Here is a 13,247-nt window from a genome sequence, read left to right as displayed (position 1 = left end):
AGCTGTTGATGATCTGTCATGCATGTCCTTCGCAGTCGTTCAACAGTCCAACCCATTTGTTTACACACGCCCGGATCAGTGCCATAGTCGGTAGTGTGTAGAGTGGAGGTTGGGTCATGCTTGTCGCATTTTGACTTCCACAACTTAACCATGCCCCACTCCCAGTTGCAATGACCTCCGTCGACCGCCTACGCTTCACGTTCTCTCGCCTCGGAGTTCGACGCACTCCGGCAGTGATCGACCACCTTGCCTTTCCCCACCTGGTCGATCTTATCTTCTACTATGCCCCGCTCAGCTCGCTCGTGCTGATGGGTCAGACTTGCCGCGAGTGGCGGAAGAGGGTCAAGGCCGAACTCTATCATCTCCGTGATTTCTCGGCGAAGCGCAAGCCGCCCTGGTGGAACAACAAGCTGAGCGGGTCGACCAGCGTCATTCACCACTACCAGTTCACGACGGTGCGAGGCGTGTCCTTGCAGGTAACGGATACAGGATACATACGACGCTGTCGAGTTCTCGACCTAGGCTCCCGGCCCATCATTGTTCGGCCGGAACGGGTTCTCCGCGTCGACACTCTGCGAATCTCCCAGACCCCTCTCATCTCCATCAACCACATGGGGCGGCTGGGACCGTTCTCGTGTTCACGATTGGTACTTGACAATCACTTCGCTCTGAACACTAGGCGTGAGGTGCGCAAGCTCGTCGTCAACCACCGCGATGGCAATTTCCGCGCCCGCGAGCCTCGCTTGGGTCCGGAGTGCTCCAACTCCTCCTTCAAAGTACATGAGTTCGTGTTCATCGTGCACCCCACTGCAGACACCAAGACCAGAGGAATGGCACAGTACGAAGGTGAGAAGAATGTGTCTCCTTCCACTGACTGACGATCAGCCGCTGGCCTGTTCCACAAGCTGAGTGCGAGCGCGCGAACTGCAGGGGGTGCCTACCGTGGACCGCGGAAAGTGATCTTCACCTTTGTCTCCAACACGCCACCTTCGACCATGGTGTCCGGCAAGAACATTCTTCATCGGACGCTCAAGATGTACCGGGCCGAAATTGGCGAGGAGGAGTTCAAGATCGAGACCAACTTCGACGGACCTCTGTCCCCTTGATGAAGGGGTCGGTTCTGGCGCGCACCACTTCACCAGTGCATAGTCGCCAAATGCTGCTTCGGCCATCAAACAAGGTAGCCTGTGAAGTTCACACGGACAGTGCATTCAGACTTAGACACTCTTTTCATAGGATAGTATGCATTGCCTGCACGCATGCTCGTGAATCCGGTGGAGGTGTGATGTGTTCTGTTCGTTGGTGGCCCGAGCGACGCAGCCGCCGGTGGAGGCTGCGTCCTGCGCCATTGTCGGCGTCAAGGAACGGTACGTCTCTTTCGACTTGTCCTCATCCTGTCACTTCCCTCTAATATGAAGACCATAGACCATCTCAGCTATCCCCATATCATCGACCTCATCTTCGACTATGCCACCGAGGAAGCCCTCTTCGCCATGGGCCGGGCCTGCCGCGAGTGGCGAACGAGGGTTGTCGCCGAATTCTACCATCTCCGCGACCTCACTGTCAGACGCGGTGCACTCATCAGCGATAACGTTACGGATGAGTCTTCGGACATCAGCGCGCACAGTCAACACTTTGTCTTCGAGTCGCCAGCCGGATGTTACACAGCAGTCTCCAATCTGGCTTGCATGGACTATTGTCGTGTTGTGGACTTTGGTGATGGCCCAGTCCCCCTCGCAGATGGAGTGGTCTTCAACGTCACACCCTTCGCCTACCGATGCCTCCCTACACAGCACATGTCGTGAGAAACTTGATGTCTGTGCAATGCTATCGATTGGTATTCGACAACCACTTCGGCCTGAGCACACCGCACGAGGTACCCAAGCTTGTCGTCAACTATCGCGATAGCTCGAGTTACCGCAGTGCCTGGGGCTACGAGGGCTTCCGCAGCACCTTGCTGGTCCGAGAGATCGTTTTCATATCTCACAACTTCGGTGCGGAAGGCACAGACAGATGGTTAACAGAGATGAGAGGTAGGACGGGAGACGATCGCCAATCTCGAGCTGACGCCTAGCCGACAGCCTGTACAACTTCGTGACGCAGCTCCCTCGGTGGCAAAACAACCTGGAGCACAATGGTCCGAAGTTCACTTTCGTCGCGAGATCACCGCCTTCCATTCTACAGACTCCGAATGTAGCCTTCTTGACTCTCGACGAGTATCGTGATACGATCGGTGAGAAGGAGTTCGCGATCGAGACCGATTTCGATTGTACGCTTTCTCCGTGACCTACAGTTTACACCTTTCTCGTCGGCCCGCCACTGTAAACCGGGGTACCACGGAAAGTCGAACGCCACCGTAGCGAACAAAATCGAATCGCTCATTGCTCAACCCATATTGCTTGCAAGCTTCTGAAAGTTGCCCTAACAACTGTGGACCAAGCAATGCGCTCATGCTGCAACTTTGATGCGGTTGCTCTGAACGATTGTGAAGTTATCATCAATCGAAATTCGTTCGACTCTCGACTTTTGCCCCTACGGTGGGATCTGGCGTTCGACCGCCCGTGGCACCCCGGTTTAGGCCCAGCTCGTCTCCGACCGCTTCATCAGCAGAATAGAATCAGAGAGAAGGGTGCTTCGGGTGAAAAAGCGGCTGATAGAAGTATATCATGCATTATGTGTTCACCTACAACATCTCAATCTGTCGGGATGACGAGTTCAAGCCTCAGAACTCAATGGTGCCCACCGGGCAGGTGGAGGCTGCGCCCCTTCGCTCGCTGTAACTTGGATGACCATCAAACACCTCAACTTTGCACATTTGACCATTGCACTTCCTGGCATCGCCATGCTTATTATCGACCATCTCTCCTACCCGCACGTAGTCGACCTCCTCTTCGCCTTCGCGCCCGTCCAGTCTTTGGTGGTCATGGGCGACACTTGTCGCGAGTGGCGGAAGCGGGTCGCCGCCGAGCTCTACCATCTTCGTGGTTTCTCGACTGGGTGCTCCAAGAATCAGCCCACCTGGTGGATCGGTGAGAAGGAACCTGATAACAACAACAACAACAGCATTCAGTGGCATTTCTACTTTGAAACTCAAAGAGGCTACGCGGCCATCACTGATCCTCGTTGTCTGCGGTTCTGCAGAGTTGTCGACCTCGCCACCCTGTACGACTTTGAGGATGTGGAGAACAAGAAACACACCCTCAGGGTTGACACCGTACGTCTTCCTCAGCTGCACCCGATTGAAAAGACCGACATGGGCTCTATCGCTCCTTTTGTATGCTCTCGTGTGGTTCTCGACAACCACTTTGGGCTGAGGACGGAACGCGAGATCTCGAAACTCGTCGTGAACCACCGCAACGACGATTACCGCCATCATACTCCGCACTGGAGTGAAGACTGCTCCGAATTACTGACGGTCTTTCACCTGGTCTTTGTGGTGCATCCTCGAGGTTCTCCACAACGATTCACAGAGTTCGCAGAAGTTGATGGTGAGCAAACCAAGGAATCGTCGGTTGACTAGCAGCTCTGGACCTTTGCCGAACTCTGTGGGCTCTGTCGGACGCTCAAGAAAGCTTTTCAAGCATGAAGGTCACCTACGTTGCGGAGCGACCTCCTTCATTCCTAGGTTTGAAGATGCTCAATTTTCAGCATCTCACCATTTCGGAGTATCGCACCTCAGTCGGAGACAAGGAATTTGCGATCGAGACCGACTTCCACAATCCTCTCCAACTCTAGCCCGCTTCCCGCCTTGCGGCCATGCGTACACTACGCCTCGTTCTCAGCCTCCAGAGCACGACTCAATCCAAGGCTATTACATGCGATCTGCTGTGGATATCAGCTGCAAGGAAAGCACAAGGCAAACATTGCACTCAGGCCGATGAAGGCGCATCACTGACAAGTCTGTGCGCCGCCCTGGAGGCGTCAGGTGGAGGCTGCTTCTGCATTTTGCAGACAAAGAGACACTGACAGATCTCAACATCGCACTGACCATGACGGGCTTCGACCACCTGAGCTTCCCCCACCTCGTCGACCTCATCTTCGTCTACGCGCCGTTCAAGTCGTTGCTCGTCTTGAGGCATGTCTGCCGCGAGTGGCGGACTAGGGTGGACGCTGAGTTCTACCACCTTCGCAACTTCTGGGCCGAAGTGAGGGCTGAAGACGTCGAAGAGGGGAAGAGAACATACCGCTATCGCTACCAGACAGCAAGCAGGAAGCGATGTTCCGTGTCGAAGTTGGTTGGGTACGACAGCACTGAGATCGTCGACCTCGGTCCCAAGGTGTACAAATGGCCGCCGATCAACATCAGGATCGACACGTTGAGATTCCTCTACCCTCATTGCAGCCCCCGGCGCAACGGGCCACCGACAGCCCTGGCACCCGCCCGCCTGGTGTTCGACCACCACTTCGACGCGGAGGCTCCATACCATGACGACATTGCCAAGCTAGTTGTCAACTATCGCAACGACAGATTCCACATCATGGGCAACCATGGTCCCCGCGTCAACGAGCTTGTGTTCATTGTTCACGGCGGAAAGCCGCTCATTACCGCTGCATGGGGTAAGGATGGTCGCACGGTATTCAACGCTAACGACCAGCGCATCAGGTCTACCTCAGGGCAAGAGAGCCCGCCAAGGTCACCTATGTCGCTCCCCTTGAGCACCACGAAACGGTCAGGGGGCACCCTGATTTTACACTCATGACCGTGGAGGAATACCGTGCGAAGGTCGGGGAGAAGGAGTTTGCGATAGAGACCGACTTCGACTCCCGCCTGTATCCATAGCTCCCTCGTTCAGTTGATCGTTAAACACAATGTGCTATGTAAGCGATCGCCGCTCTATGGAAGACGATGACTCGAGCGTCGAATTCGTGACTCGATCTGGTTTCGTGCCTACCTCGCCCTGGCCGGTCCGTGTGCGGAGTGGAGGCTCTGTTATTGCGACTTCGTCCATATGTGGTCACCTCAACGTCGAACACTCATCATGGCGACAATCGACCACCTAGGGTTCCCGCACATCGTCGACCTCATCTTTGCATTCGCGCCTCCAGAATCTCTAGCGGCGCTGGGCACCGCATGTCGAGACTGGCGCCGCAGGGCATGTGCGGAGCTCCACCACCTGCGTGACTTCTCCACCTGGCGAAAGCAGACCAGCTCCGGTATCTCAACGCAGACTTACAGCTTCCAGACACTGTCCGACACGTGGGCTCAGACTTCTGACCCGCTTTTTCTCAAGTTCAGTCGCATCCTCGACCTTGCTGCGGGCGTGCTGGGCGAAAAGGTAGATCCCGACATCATGGTACACACCATGCGCCTACCTCGGCTTCGCCCTCCGGTACTCATCGCGCCGAAGATCCCACCGCTTGCTGGGTACGGTTGCTCCCGCCTCGTATTCGACAACCACTTCGCTCTGAGCATTGCACGTCGCATCGATAAACTCGTTGTCAACTATCGCGGCTCGTTCCCCTACCTCGCGGCACCGGGGGCGGACTGCCGCCTCCCCGGCTTCGAAGTCGGGGAGTTGGTGTTCATCTTTCATGCATGGGATGAGCCAGGATGGCAGCGAAAGACGGCGGAAGAGTATCGTGAGCGACCTGGGTGAGGTGGGCATGCTGACTCGGAGTGATCAGGATTCACAATTGGTTCAAGGAGTGCGCCGGCCTCCATGAGCAGCACTCGTGGTATGACAACCTGATAACCACCTTCGTCACCGGGTACCCCTGCTACTTTGGCGGTATACCCAATCAGCGTGTGTTGACGTTTGAGCAGTACACCTCCGAGATAGGGGAGAAGGAGTTCGCCATCGAGACAGACTTCTGGAACCCCCTGAAACCCTAGTCCGCCCCTCGGTCCAGATCTATGACTGGTCATCACCGCAGAGGTACTGAGAGGCAGCATGGCCACCGCTGTCCCTATCAACCCTTGCGCCGTTATCCTTGGTCAACACATCCATCCAGCGCAACATATATGAAATTGGATGTCATCTGCATTTCTAACCGTCCCTCATCTACTTCTAGTAACTCTGCGCTTAGAGGGCAGCAGCGACAGCGCCGACGACGAGAAGCGCAGCAGCTCCGACAGAGGCGTGCGTGGCCCCACCGTCCTTCTTAGTCTCCGCCGCGGCGGCAGCAGCGCTGGTAGTCGGGTTTCCGTTCCCGTTCCCCTCGACGGGGGCCGTGTTGGGTCCGTCGCCGCCGTTGTTGGCCTTGCTCCAGTTCTTGGTCGCGTTCTTGATCTCGACGCCCTTCTCCTTACACGTCCCGCGGACGTTTTCGAACCACGGCGCGACGTGCGTGTTGCAGTCGTCGTCATGTCGGTACAGGCACACCTTGACGGACTGCTGGAAGTCGGCAGTGCACAGGCAGTCGGTGTTGTTCCAGTCTGAGGTCTTGCAGATCTCCTGAGCCTTCTCGGCCGCACAGCCGAGCTGGCACTGCGAGAACTGGTCTGCCGTCTGGCTTGAGAGTCAGTGATGTCGGACGGAGAGACTTACGCGAGGGCGGCCGTGGCGGCGGTGAGGGCGACGAGCGTGAACTTCATTTCGGACTGGTTTGCGTGAGTGAGGCTTGGGGGACTTGCGAGGGCTCCCTTCTCTCGACACTTATACAGTGCCAGTGCTCCAGGAGGAGGAGGGGAATCGTCGGTCCGAGTGGGCAGAATCGGCATAGAGAGTGTCAGTCTGACGTGAGCTGATCGGCCGACGCGCAGACATGACATTTCTGGGGTCGTGTCCAGGCTGGATGATTGCGATATCTCAGTGGACCGCCGTATCGGCCACTTGGCCGCATCGCGTTCTTTCGGCAGTCTTCCAAGTCCGATGCAACTCGGCGACCCATGACATATTGAGTTGGGCGATAGTTTGGAGACATGTTTGAGGTCAATCCAGGAGCTTCGGAACTGCCGGCGCATCGGTGCACAAGATGCGGAATCGACGTCTGTGGGAAGACAGTCATTCTCGGCAGGCACGTTGGCCCCAGGCGTGTTCTTGGCGAAATCAGGGCGGATATACGAACCTCGATTTTATCAGATAAGATGGGGCCTTCCTCACCTGGCTTCGGACCCGTTGCTGATGTCAGGCGAGCACGAGGTGTCAGGACTAGCCGCATTTGGGTTCGGCTTGGCGGGCTTGGCCTTATCTGATACCGGACGACGGCTCGGCGTCAGTGACATCGGCGTCCATCGGCCAACCAGCTGCGGCTCCTCGGCAGCGTCGCTTAGTGTCGGCCGATATCTTGTGATGGCTCGTGTCGCTGCTTCAAAGTTGCTGAAATCCAGTCCCCGCCAAGAACAAGCTGCATCGCGGCTGCTGCGCTGAGAGTGTCAGATGCTGAGCAATATGCTCCGCCGATGTCTCCGAGGAGCCAACGCCTCGGCCCCCCAATCGATCTGACATGAGTGTAAACAGAGTTGAGGCTTTCAGCCGACCGGTTCGCGCGTAAAGTTCGGATTGGCGGGCAGGCAGCCGCCGAAGGCATCTAAGGAGAGCAAGACGTACTTCCCTTGATGAAGGAGAGCGCCAATATGGCCGCGAGCCCTTCCGACGACAACAGGATATCACATGGGCGGCAGCGGACATGACGGCCGATGAAGTTGAACCCTTCGAATCTCATGTCATCAGCGCACGAGGGCCGAAGCCAAGTGGGCGCCCCAAAGTCGAAGAACTGGAGCGGGTCAACACTTGTCTTTCCCCATCTCCCTCCATCTTAGCCAGTATATTACTCTCCAGTGAATCGTTCCCGCCCGCTTCCATCCCTCAAGCCCACTGCGCTCAGTAGCCATTCCAAAAGTCTCACCAAGATGATAGTCCTCTACGCTCTTCTCGCGACTAGTGTCGTCGCCAATCCGCTCCTGCTCTTTCGTCAGAGTCAGGGCAAAGCCGGTTTTCTTGTGAGTCATCCTCCTACTGCTTCGCCGGCTGACAAAGCAGGAGCCGAAGCCTCGCGGCTACGATTCCGCGAAGGCGACCGAGGGCCCCTGTGGTGGTATCTCCTTCGCAGGCAAGGAGCACCAGTACTGGGGCATGCTTGCAGACTTCTACATGCAAGTCGAGAACGACGTCAGCGACGTGCGGCTCTCCTGGTCCAAGAACCCTGACATGAGCGACGCGCACCTGTTTCAGAAGCTCGAAAAGGCGACAGCGGGGAGTATTTGTCTCGACGACCCGATCAACTTTGCCGACGTCGGCGTTCAGCGAGGCGAGGAAGTTACCGTGCAGTTGCAGTACCATGACGACGTCACGAAGCAGACGATGTACTCGTGCGTCGACCTGCACCTCACGAGCGACCACGCATACGACCCGCCTAGCCACCTCGATTGTCGCAACTCGAGCTTTATCCGCGTCGACGAGAACACGAGCACGAACACCGAGGTCGTGAAGAGTAAGCAGAAAGTGTCGCCGGTCGGAGCCGGCTTCATTGGCGCAGCGGTGACGCTTGTGGCCTGTGGGCTGGTGTTGCTGGGTCTGAAGTTTGGAGGATGCGTCTTCTTCTCTCGCTCTAGCTACAACCTCCACCAGCGGAGGAGGACGAGCAACCCCTTCGATGACGACATCTCCCTGAACAACTCTGTGTCCAAGCAGCCGATGGGCCAGGCGTAGTCGCGATGCTTCAGTAGTTAGTAGCCAAGATGTAAACAATCGTGTCGCAGACCTGCGATGGGCGTGTTGTCGCGGAGGCGATGCATTGGTTCTCGAATCAATGCAGTGTTGTATCCATGTCTTCTAGAGTTCTACTTTTGGTTTGAGAGGACCGTTTGCGCGAGTTTAGGCACCCTCGGAGAAGGTGAAGTCGGTTTCCTCGTCAACGTGCTTGTACGGCGCGAGCGCGTCGAAGAGCTTGCCAAAGGTGCCGTTGTGCCAGGAGCGGAGCATCTTCCACTCGTCCTTGGGGAGGATGACAGAGAGGCACTGGAGCCATCCGTCAACGATGAAGTCGGCGTAGCACGGCTTGTCAGTGAGGAAGGGGCCAGGCGTCTCCTGGTACAGCTTCGCAAGGCCTGAGGTGGCCTTTTCGAACGCCTGGAGGGTGTTCTGGCGGACCTCGCCCTTCATCTCAAACTGCTCCCAGCTCGTGATACCCGCGACGCTGGCGCGGCGAACGAACTCGGCGTGCGTCTGCTCGGCAGTAGTCGGGTCGAAGGGGAAGTTGAGCGTACCGAGACCGACGTAAGGGGTGAACGTTGCGTCGACGTTCATGTTGAAAGCAGCATACTGAGGGTGCGGAGAGCCGCTGCAGTCGGTCAGGGGGACGAGGATCGGGATGTCCTTCTCGAGCTTGTAGTCGATCTGGATGTCGGGAAACAGATCGCCGCCAGACTGAGGGTACTGCTGGTCCAGGTAGACGGCGATGTCGTAGGAGTCGCCGACGAGCTTGCCCGTCGCCGGGTCCTCGATGATGGGGAGGGTGTAAAAGTCGGTGCCGTCCATAAACTTGCGGCAGGCGGGGACCTTGAGACCCTGGCGCACCTTGCTGATCGATGGGAGCGGAACCCAGACGGTGTTGTAAGGCGTCTTCTTGAAGTTGAGCGCAAGACGGGTCTTCCACGGGTTAGGCGAGCAGACCGTCTTGTTGCGCGGGGGCGCCATGGCAATGTCGTAGAAGACGATCTCGTTAGGGGTAGTCATGGTGGTAGGCGTGAAGTGTTGAGGAAGAGAAGAAGAGGATACCAGGTTGAGTTTGTCAATCTCGCTGTGTCGTAGGTGAGATCGTTTTGGAGAGAGGTGATGAGAAGAGGACGAAAAGCGAAAGTCAAAGTCAAAGTCAATTCCAAGCGATGGGCGGTGCGGAAGGCGTCGCGAGTCAGGCGATGACGACACGGACAACTTCGGAACCGAAACGCCCACCCCGCGGGGACGCGCACGTCCCTGATCGACGAACCCGCTAAATTAACTGGCCTTCGACGTCGGCTTCGTCCGCTTCGTCGTCCACTTCGCCTGCTTCGTAGCCTGCTTCGCCATCAACTTCGACGTGACCTCCGCCGCCTTCGTTCATTTGCTTCGACAGTTCATCGATGACACGCTTTGCACCTTCCACCGTGTTCTGTGCCGTGCGGAAGTCCATCCGGGACAAGAGGGTGTCGCTCACAGTGGGTGCGAGCATGTCCAGCATGCCCTCGCTATTGCGGACCACCTGTCGGAGGAGCTCAAGCTGAGCAGCCGTTATGGCGACTCGTTGCTCTGGGGCGGTACCACCCCCGTCCCTTTGGTTTTTAGATTTTGGAGGTTGGGGCGCTGCGCTGCAAGGCTTCGCGCTTCGCTTGCACAGCACGCACTTCCCCCGCTTACCTGCATGTCAGCTCTTGATTACTCTTCAGCTCACCACTGGCATCCTCTTTAGCCCAGCATAGGACACCCTCGGCTTGACACCGGTCACACTTATCGCTGTACTCGCGGCCTTCGTCAGAGTTCAGCAGACGAAGCGCTACCTGCAGGTGATGGTTGGATCCCGCGCCGGAGCTGATGACGTGCCGGAGGCGCTCTTTGGCTGCGTCGACTGTGGGGTCGGTTGTTGTCGTCTTTGGGCACTTCGGCGAGGTATTCATGGTAGGCGGTGAATCCTCGGTGATGCGGAAGATCCAAAGAGCCTGAGGGGGGAGAGGCTTACGACCGCGGCCAGACCTATACCGAGCGGCACCAAACTTGGGGCAAAACTTGCATCTCGAACAGTATCACTTCCATTTACTCACATCCACACACTCACCCTTCGAACACGTCCATTGTCGGCTCACGCTTCCGCGATCAGACTCAAACGCGGCATGGGTTCTGTGCCTGCGGCCAGCTTACCGTAAGCCATCAGAAGCTTACCAAGTTGTCTCGTTTGCCTCGTATGCTGTCCGTTAGCTCCGTCAATGGGCAGCTCCGGCTCCCCCTAACGAGGTGGCTTTTCAACGGAAGCTCGCTGTAGCGCGCCCGTCTACGTACATCTGGTGATGAGCTATGCGAGGTTTCGGTACTGCTTTCGTCCTGGCGTGAGCTCGTGGACTACAATGGCTTCGCAGCTCACGCATTGCAGGCTAGTGTCTGGGAACATCTTGACGCAGCAGGCGGCATTTTGACCCTCCCGCTCACTGCAGGCTCAACAGACGAAGCGACGGCGTGTATTCGTATGTCACAGCCAGTTGGCCTGCCCGTCAGCTTGCTAACGCTGCTCTAAAGCTGACTTGGCGAACTGTTGACTGCTGTCAGCTGTGCGACGCGTCAAAGCTTACATCTCGCCGCACCATGGCAGGCTATCTGTTCGTTAACTTGAATGACGCAACCACCGAGTAGCTCGCCGATGGTCTGACATCAGCTCTGCTGGCAGACAGTCTAAGCTCACCGCTTGAAGGGGAACAGTGCTAGGACTGCCCGCGTCATAAGGTATGTACGGTCTGAACCTCAGCTTCGCCGAAATTTCTAGCTCACGAGCATCAGAGAGAAGAGATTCGGCCTTCCAAATAGCCGCCGGCTAGAGGTGGTCGAGCTCACATGACAACGTAAGGTCAGCGACTGGGGGCCATGTACAGCAAAGCCATCGCAGGATAGGTCGATGAGGGCGAAACTTGCTGTCAGCTACACGATCGGGGTCTCGAAGCAAGTACCCGTGGGCTGTCGGTCACCCGAGGAGCTGACCTTGAGCTTACGTCCCAACGGTGCCATGCCCGCGGCCGTGCAACACAGTCCCATTCCTGCAACCGGAATGTTGGTTGCTGCCGGCATGTCTCCACTGCTCGCTCGAATCGAGGAAAGAGGTCTGGCATGAGCTAGGACGGATAGGAAATGGTAGCTCACGGGACACACCTAACATGCGCTACTGTCAGCTGCGTTAGCATGCCACAGCTTACCAACAGTCCGTCTGAATCGGTCTCATGACCTTGCAGCCAGCAGCTGGCCCTGCCGTCAGCTAAAGAGAGTCACATGCTAGCTAACCTCCGCGAAGGTGCTGATTGACGGACGCGGCTGGTGTCAGTCGTTCGGAGTCCCGGACAGCTCACAGAAACATGAACACAGAGATTTGGAATAACCGTGCGTTCGAGAGCGCGGATTCCCACTGTTATCAGCTGACTTCTGTACATGAGCGGCTAGTCTAACTCACCTTGAGCATTGCACTTGAGCCTGTTGTCAGCTACAGGAGGCTTCTCGCAGCGCACGTAGATCCCTTCGAGGCGAAGCCGCATCATGACTGCTTTATCAGCTGGAGAGCCAACCGAAAGCATACCAGATACCTGCCGAGCACAGCCGGAGACTGGGCGAACCAGCGCAGAATCCAAGTCGACGCGACCTGCTTGTCGACTGTCGTCAGCTGTCGCGAAGAGGGGGGCCACTCAGCTCACCAGACGAGAAGCTTGCATTGGGTTACTGCAACAGTCAGCTCGAAACGACAGTCAGGACAGCTAACCGTTTATTATTCTGGGACCGATGAGTCGCTCTATAGTCAGCTGAAATAACATAGTTCTAGCTCACCGTCCTCATCGAGTCCCACCCAGTCGCAGACGCTGAGGTCGCTAAAGAAGCACAAGAGAGCATACGGCCAAGACTCCTTTCTGCTGTTAGCTCTTATGCCTCCTTGGAAACGGACATCATAGCTCACCGGCAGCTCGGAGAAGACTGTGTTCAGCTGGACGTTGGACTTCATCAGTCCCTGGATGAATGCGCAGCTCTGGAGCGAGCTAGCCGCGACGCAACGTACGAAGCTCACAATGTAGCCGGTGTTGGTGAACTGGAATCAGCTTAAGTTCCCTCGCTCGCCAACTGACAAGTGACCTCGAAGAAATAATACAAACCTCACAGAGACACGTCGGCGCATTCAAGACGCTGAGGTCAGCTTCAAACAGGTTCGCATTGTAGCTTACTAGTGCAGGCCGGTTCGAGCAATCGTCCTGGTATTAGCTCCTACAGCCGACCGCACAGCTAAGCATGGAGCCCGATGATGAGGCTGTCGTCGGCTCCCCGCCCGTTCTTTCACCTCACCGATCGAACGGAGGCGGCGCCTAGCTTGGTCTGTCTGCTCGCCATGCTTTGGCTAGCTTACGGACTCGTGACATTGTTCACCCTGGCATGAGTTCGTCGCTGTGTGGGTGGCGCGGCGTAGCTCACCACCGTGTGGCCGCACTGATACAAAGAAGACGGCCGAATTAGTAGCTCGCAGAGTCGTGCTCGCTGACTTTGCGCTTCTATGGGCAGGAAGCCGGAATCAGCTCGCGGAGCTACAACATCGATGTAGCCTACAATGCAAATGGCAGAAACAGTCGCACTAATGTCAGCTTCGGCAAAGAA

At 56.8% G+C, this 13,247-nt stretch overlaps 8 protein-coding genes across 8 annotated transcripts; 5 read left to right on the top strand and 3 right to left on the bottom strand.

The window, feature by feature from the left end:
- Window positions 1-170: 170 nt before the first annotated feature.
- On the top strand, window positions 171-1,106 carry A1Q1_07364 (uncharacterized protein; the record flags this gene model as incomplete). The annotated part of the gene is made up of 2 exons (XM_014327600.1): window positions 171-846; window positions 886-1,106. 2 exons carry the CDS (start codon window positions 171-173, stop codon window positions 1,104-1,106), a joined length of 897 nt encoding a protein of 298 aa, XP_014183075.1.
- Window positions 1,107-1,412: 306 nt separating this feature from the next.
- On the top strand, window positions 1,413-3,735 carry A1Q1_07363 (uncharacterized protein; the record flags this gene model as incomplete). The annotated part of the gene is made up of 4 exons (XM_014327599.1): window positions 1,413-1,801; window positions 2,082-2,269; window positions 2,721-3,488; window positions 3,569-3,735. The coding sequence occupies 4 exons, from the start codon at window positions 1,413-1,415 to the stop codon at window positions 3,733-3,735; spliced, it is 1,512 nt and encodes a 503-aa protein (XP_014183074.1).
- A 254-nt stretch (window positions 3,736-3,989) lies between these two features.
- Window positions 3,990-4,780, top strand: A1Q1_07362 (uncharacterized protein; the record flags this gene model as incomplete). The annotated part of the gene is made up of 2 exons (XM_014327598.1): window positions 3,990-4,557; window positions 4,596-4,780. 2 exons carry the CDS (start codon window positions 3,990-3,992, stop codon window positions 4,778-4,780), a joined length of 753 nt encoding a protein of 250 aa, XP_014183073.1.
- Window positions 4,781-4,979: 199 nt separating this feature from the next.
- Window positions 4,980-5,597, top strand: A1Q1_07361 (uncharacterized protein; the record flags this gene model as incomplete). Its single annotated transcript, XM_014327597.1, has 1 exon — window positions 4,980-5,597. One exon carries the CDS (start codon window positions 4,980-4,982, stop codon window positions 5,595-5,597), a length of 618 nt encoding a protein of 205 aa, XP_014183072.1.
- Window positions 5,598-6,023: 426 nt separating this feature from the next.
- On the bottom strand, window positions 6,024-6,535 carry A1Q1_07360 (uncharacterized protein; the record flags this gene model as incomplete). The annotated part of the gene is made up of 3 exons (XM_014327596.1): window positions 6,024-6,245; window positions 6,316-6,442; window positions 6,489-6,535. The coding sequence occupies 3 exons, from the start codon at window positions 6,533-6,535 to the stop codon at window positions 6,024-6,026; spliced, it is 396 nt and encodes a 131-aa protein (XP_014183071.1).
- A 1,257-nt stretch (window positions 6,536-7,792) lies between these two features.
- Window positions 7,793-8,591, top strand: A1Q1_07359 (uncharacterized protein; the record flags this gene model as incomplete). The annotated part of the gene is made up of 2 exons (XM_014327595.1): window positions 7,793-7,882; window positions 7,923-8,591. 2 exons carry the CDS (start codon window positions 7,793-7,795, stop codon window positions 8,589-8,591), a joined length of 759 nt encoding a protein of 252 aa, XP_014183070.1.
- Window positions 8,592-8,756: 165 nt separating this feature from the next.
- On the bottom strand, window positions 8,757-9,617 carry A1Q1_07358 (uncharacterized protein; the record flags this gene model as incomplete). Its single annotated transcript, XM_014327594.1, has 1 exon — window positions 8,757-9,617. One exon carries the CDS (start codon window positions 9,615-9,617, stop codon window positions 8,757-8,759), a length of 861 nt encoding a protein of 286 aa, XP_014183069.1.
- Window positions 9,618-9,873: 256 nt separating this feature from the next.
- A1Q1_07357 (uncharacterized protein) lies at window positions 9,874-10,709 on the bottom strand (the record flags this gene model as incomplete). The annotated part of the gene is made up of 3 exons (XM_014327593.1): window positions 9,874-10,228; window positions 10,278-10,610; window positions 10,693-10,709. 3 exons carry the CDS (start codon window positions 10,707-10,709, stop codon window positions 9,874-9,876), a joined length of 705 nt encoding a protein of 234 aa, XP_014183068.1.
- Between the last annotated feature and the right edge of the window lie 2,538 nt (window positions 10,710-13,247).

Source organism: Trichosporon asahii (genome assembly GCF_000293215.1).
Source record: "Trichosporon asahii var. asahii CBS 2479 unplaced genomic scaffold scaffold00009, whole genome shotgun sequence".
Lineage (NCBI taxonomy): Eukaryota > Fungi > Basidiomycota > Tremellomycetes > Trichosporonales > Trichosporonaceae > Trichosporon > Trichosporon asahii.
The sequence above is the reverse complement of the archived record's forward strand: the minus strand, read 5'-3'. Positions and strand labels throughout refer to the sequence as shown.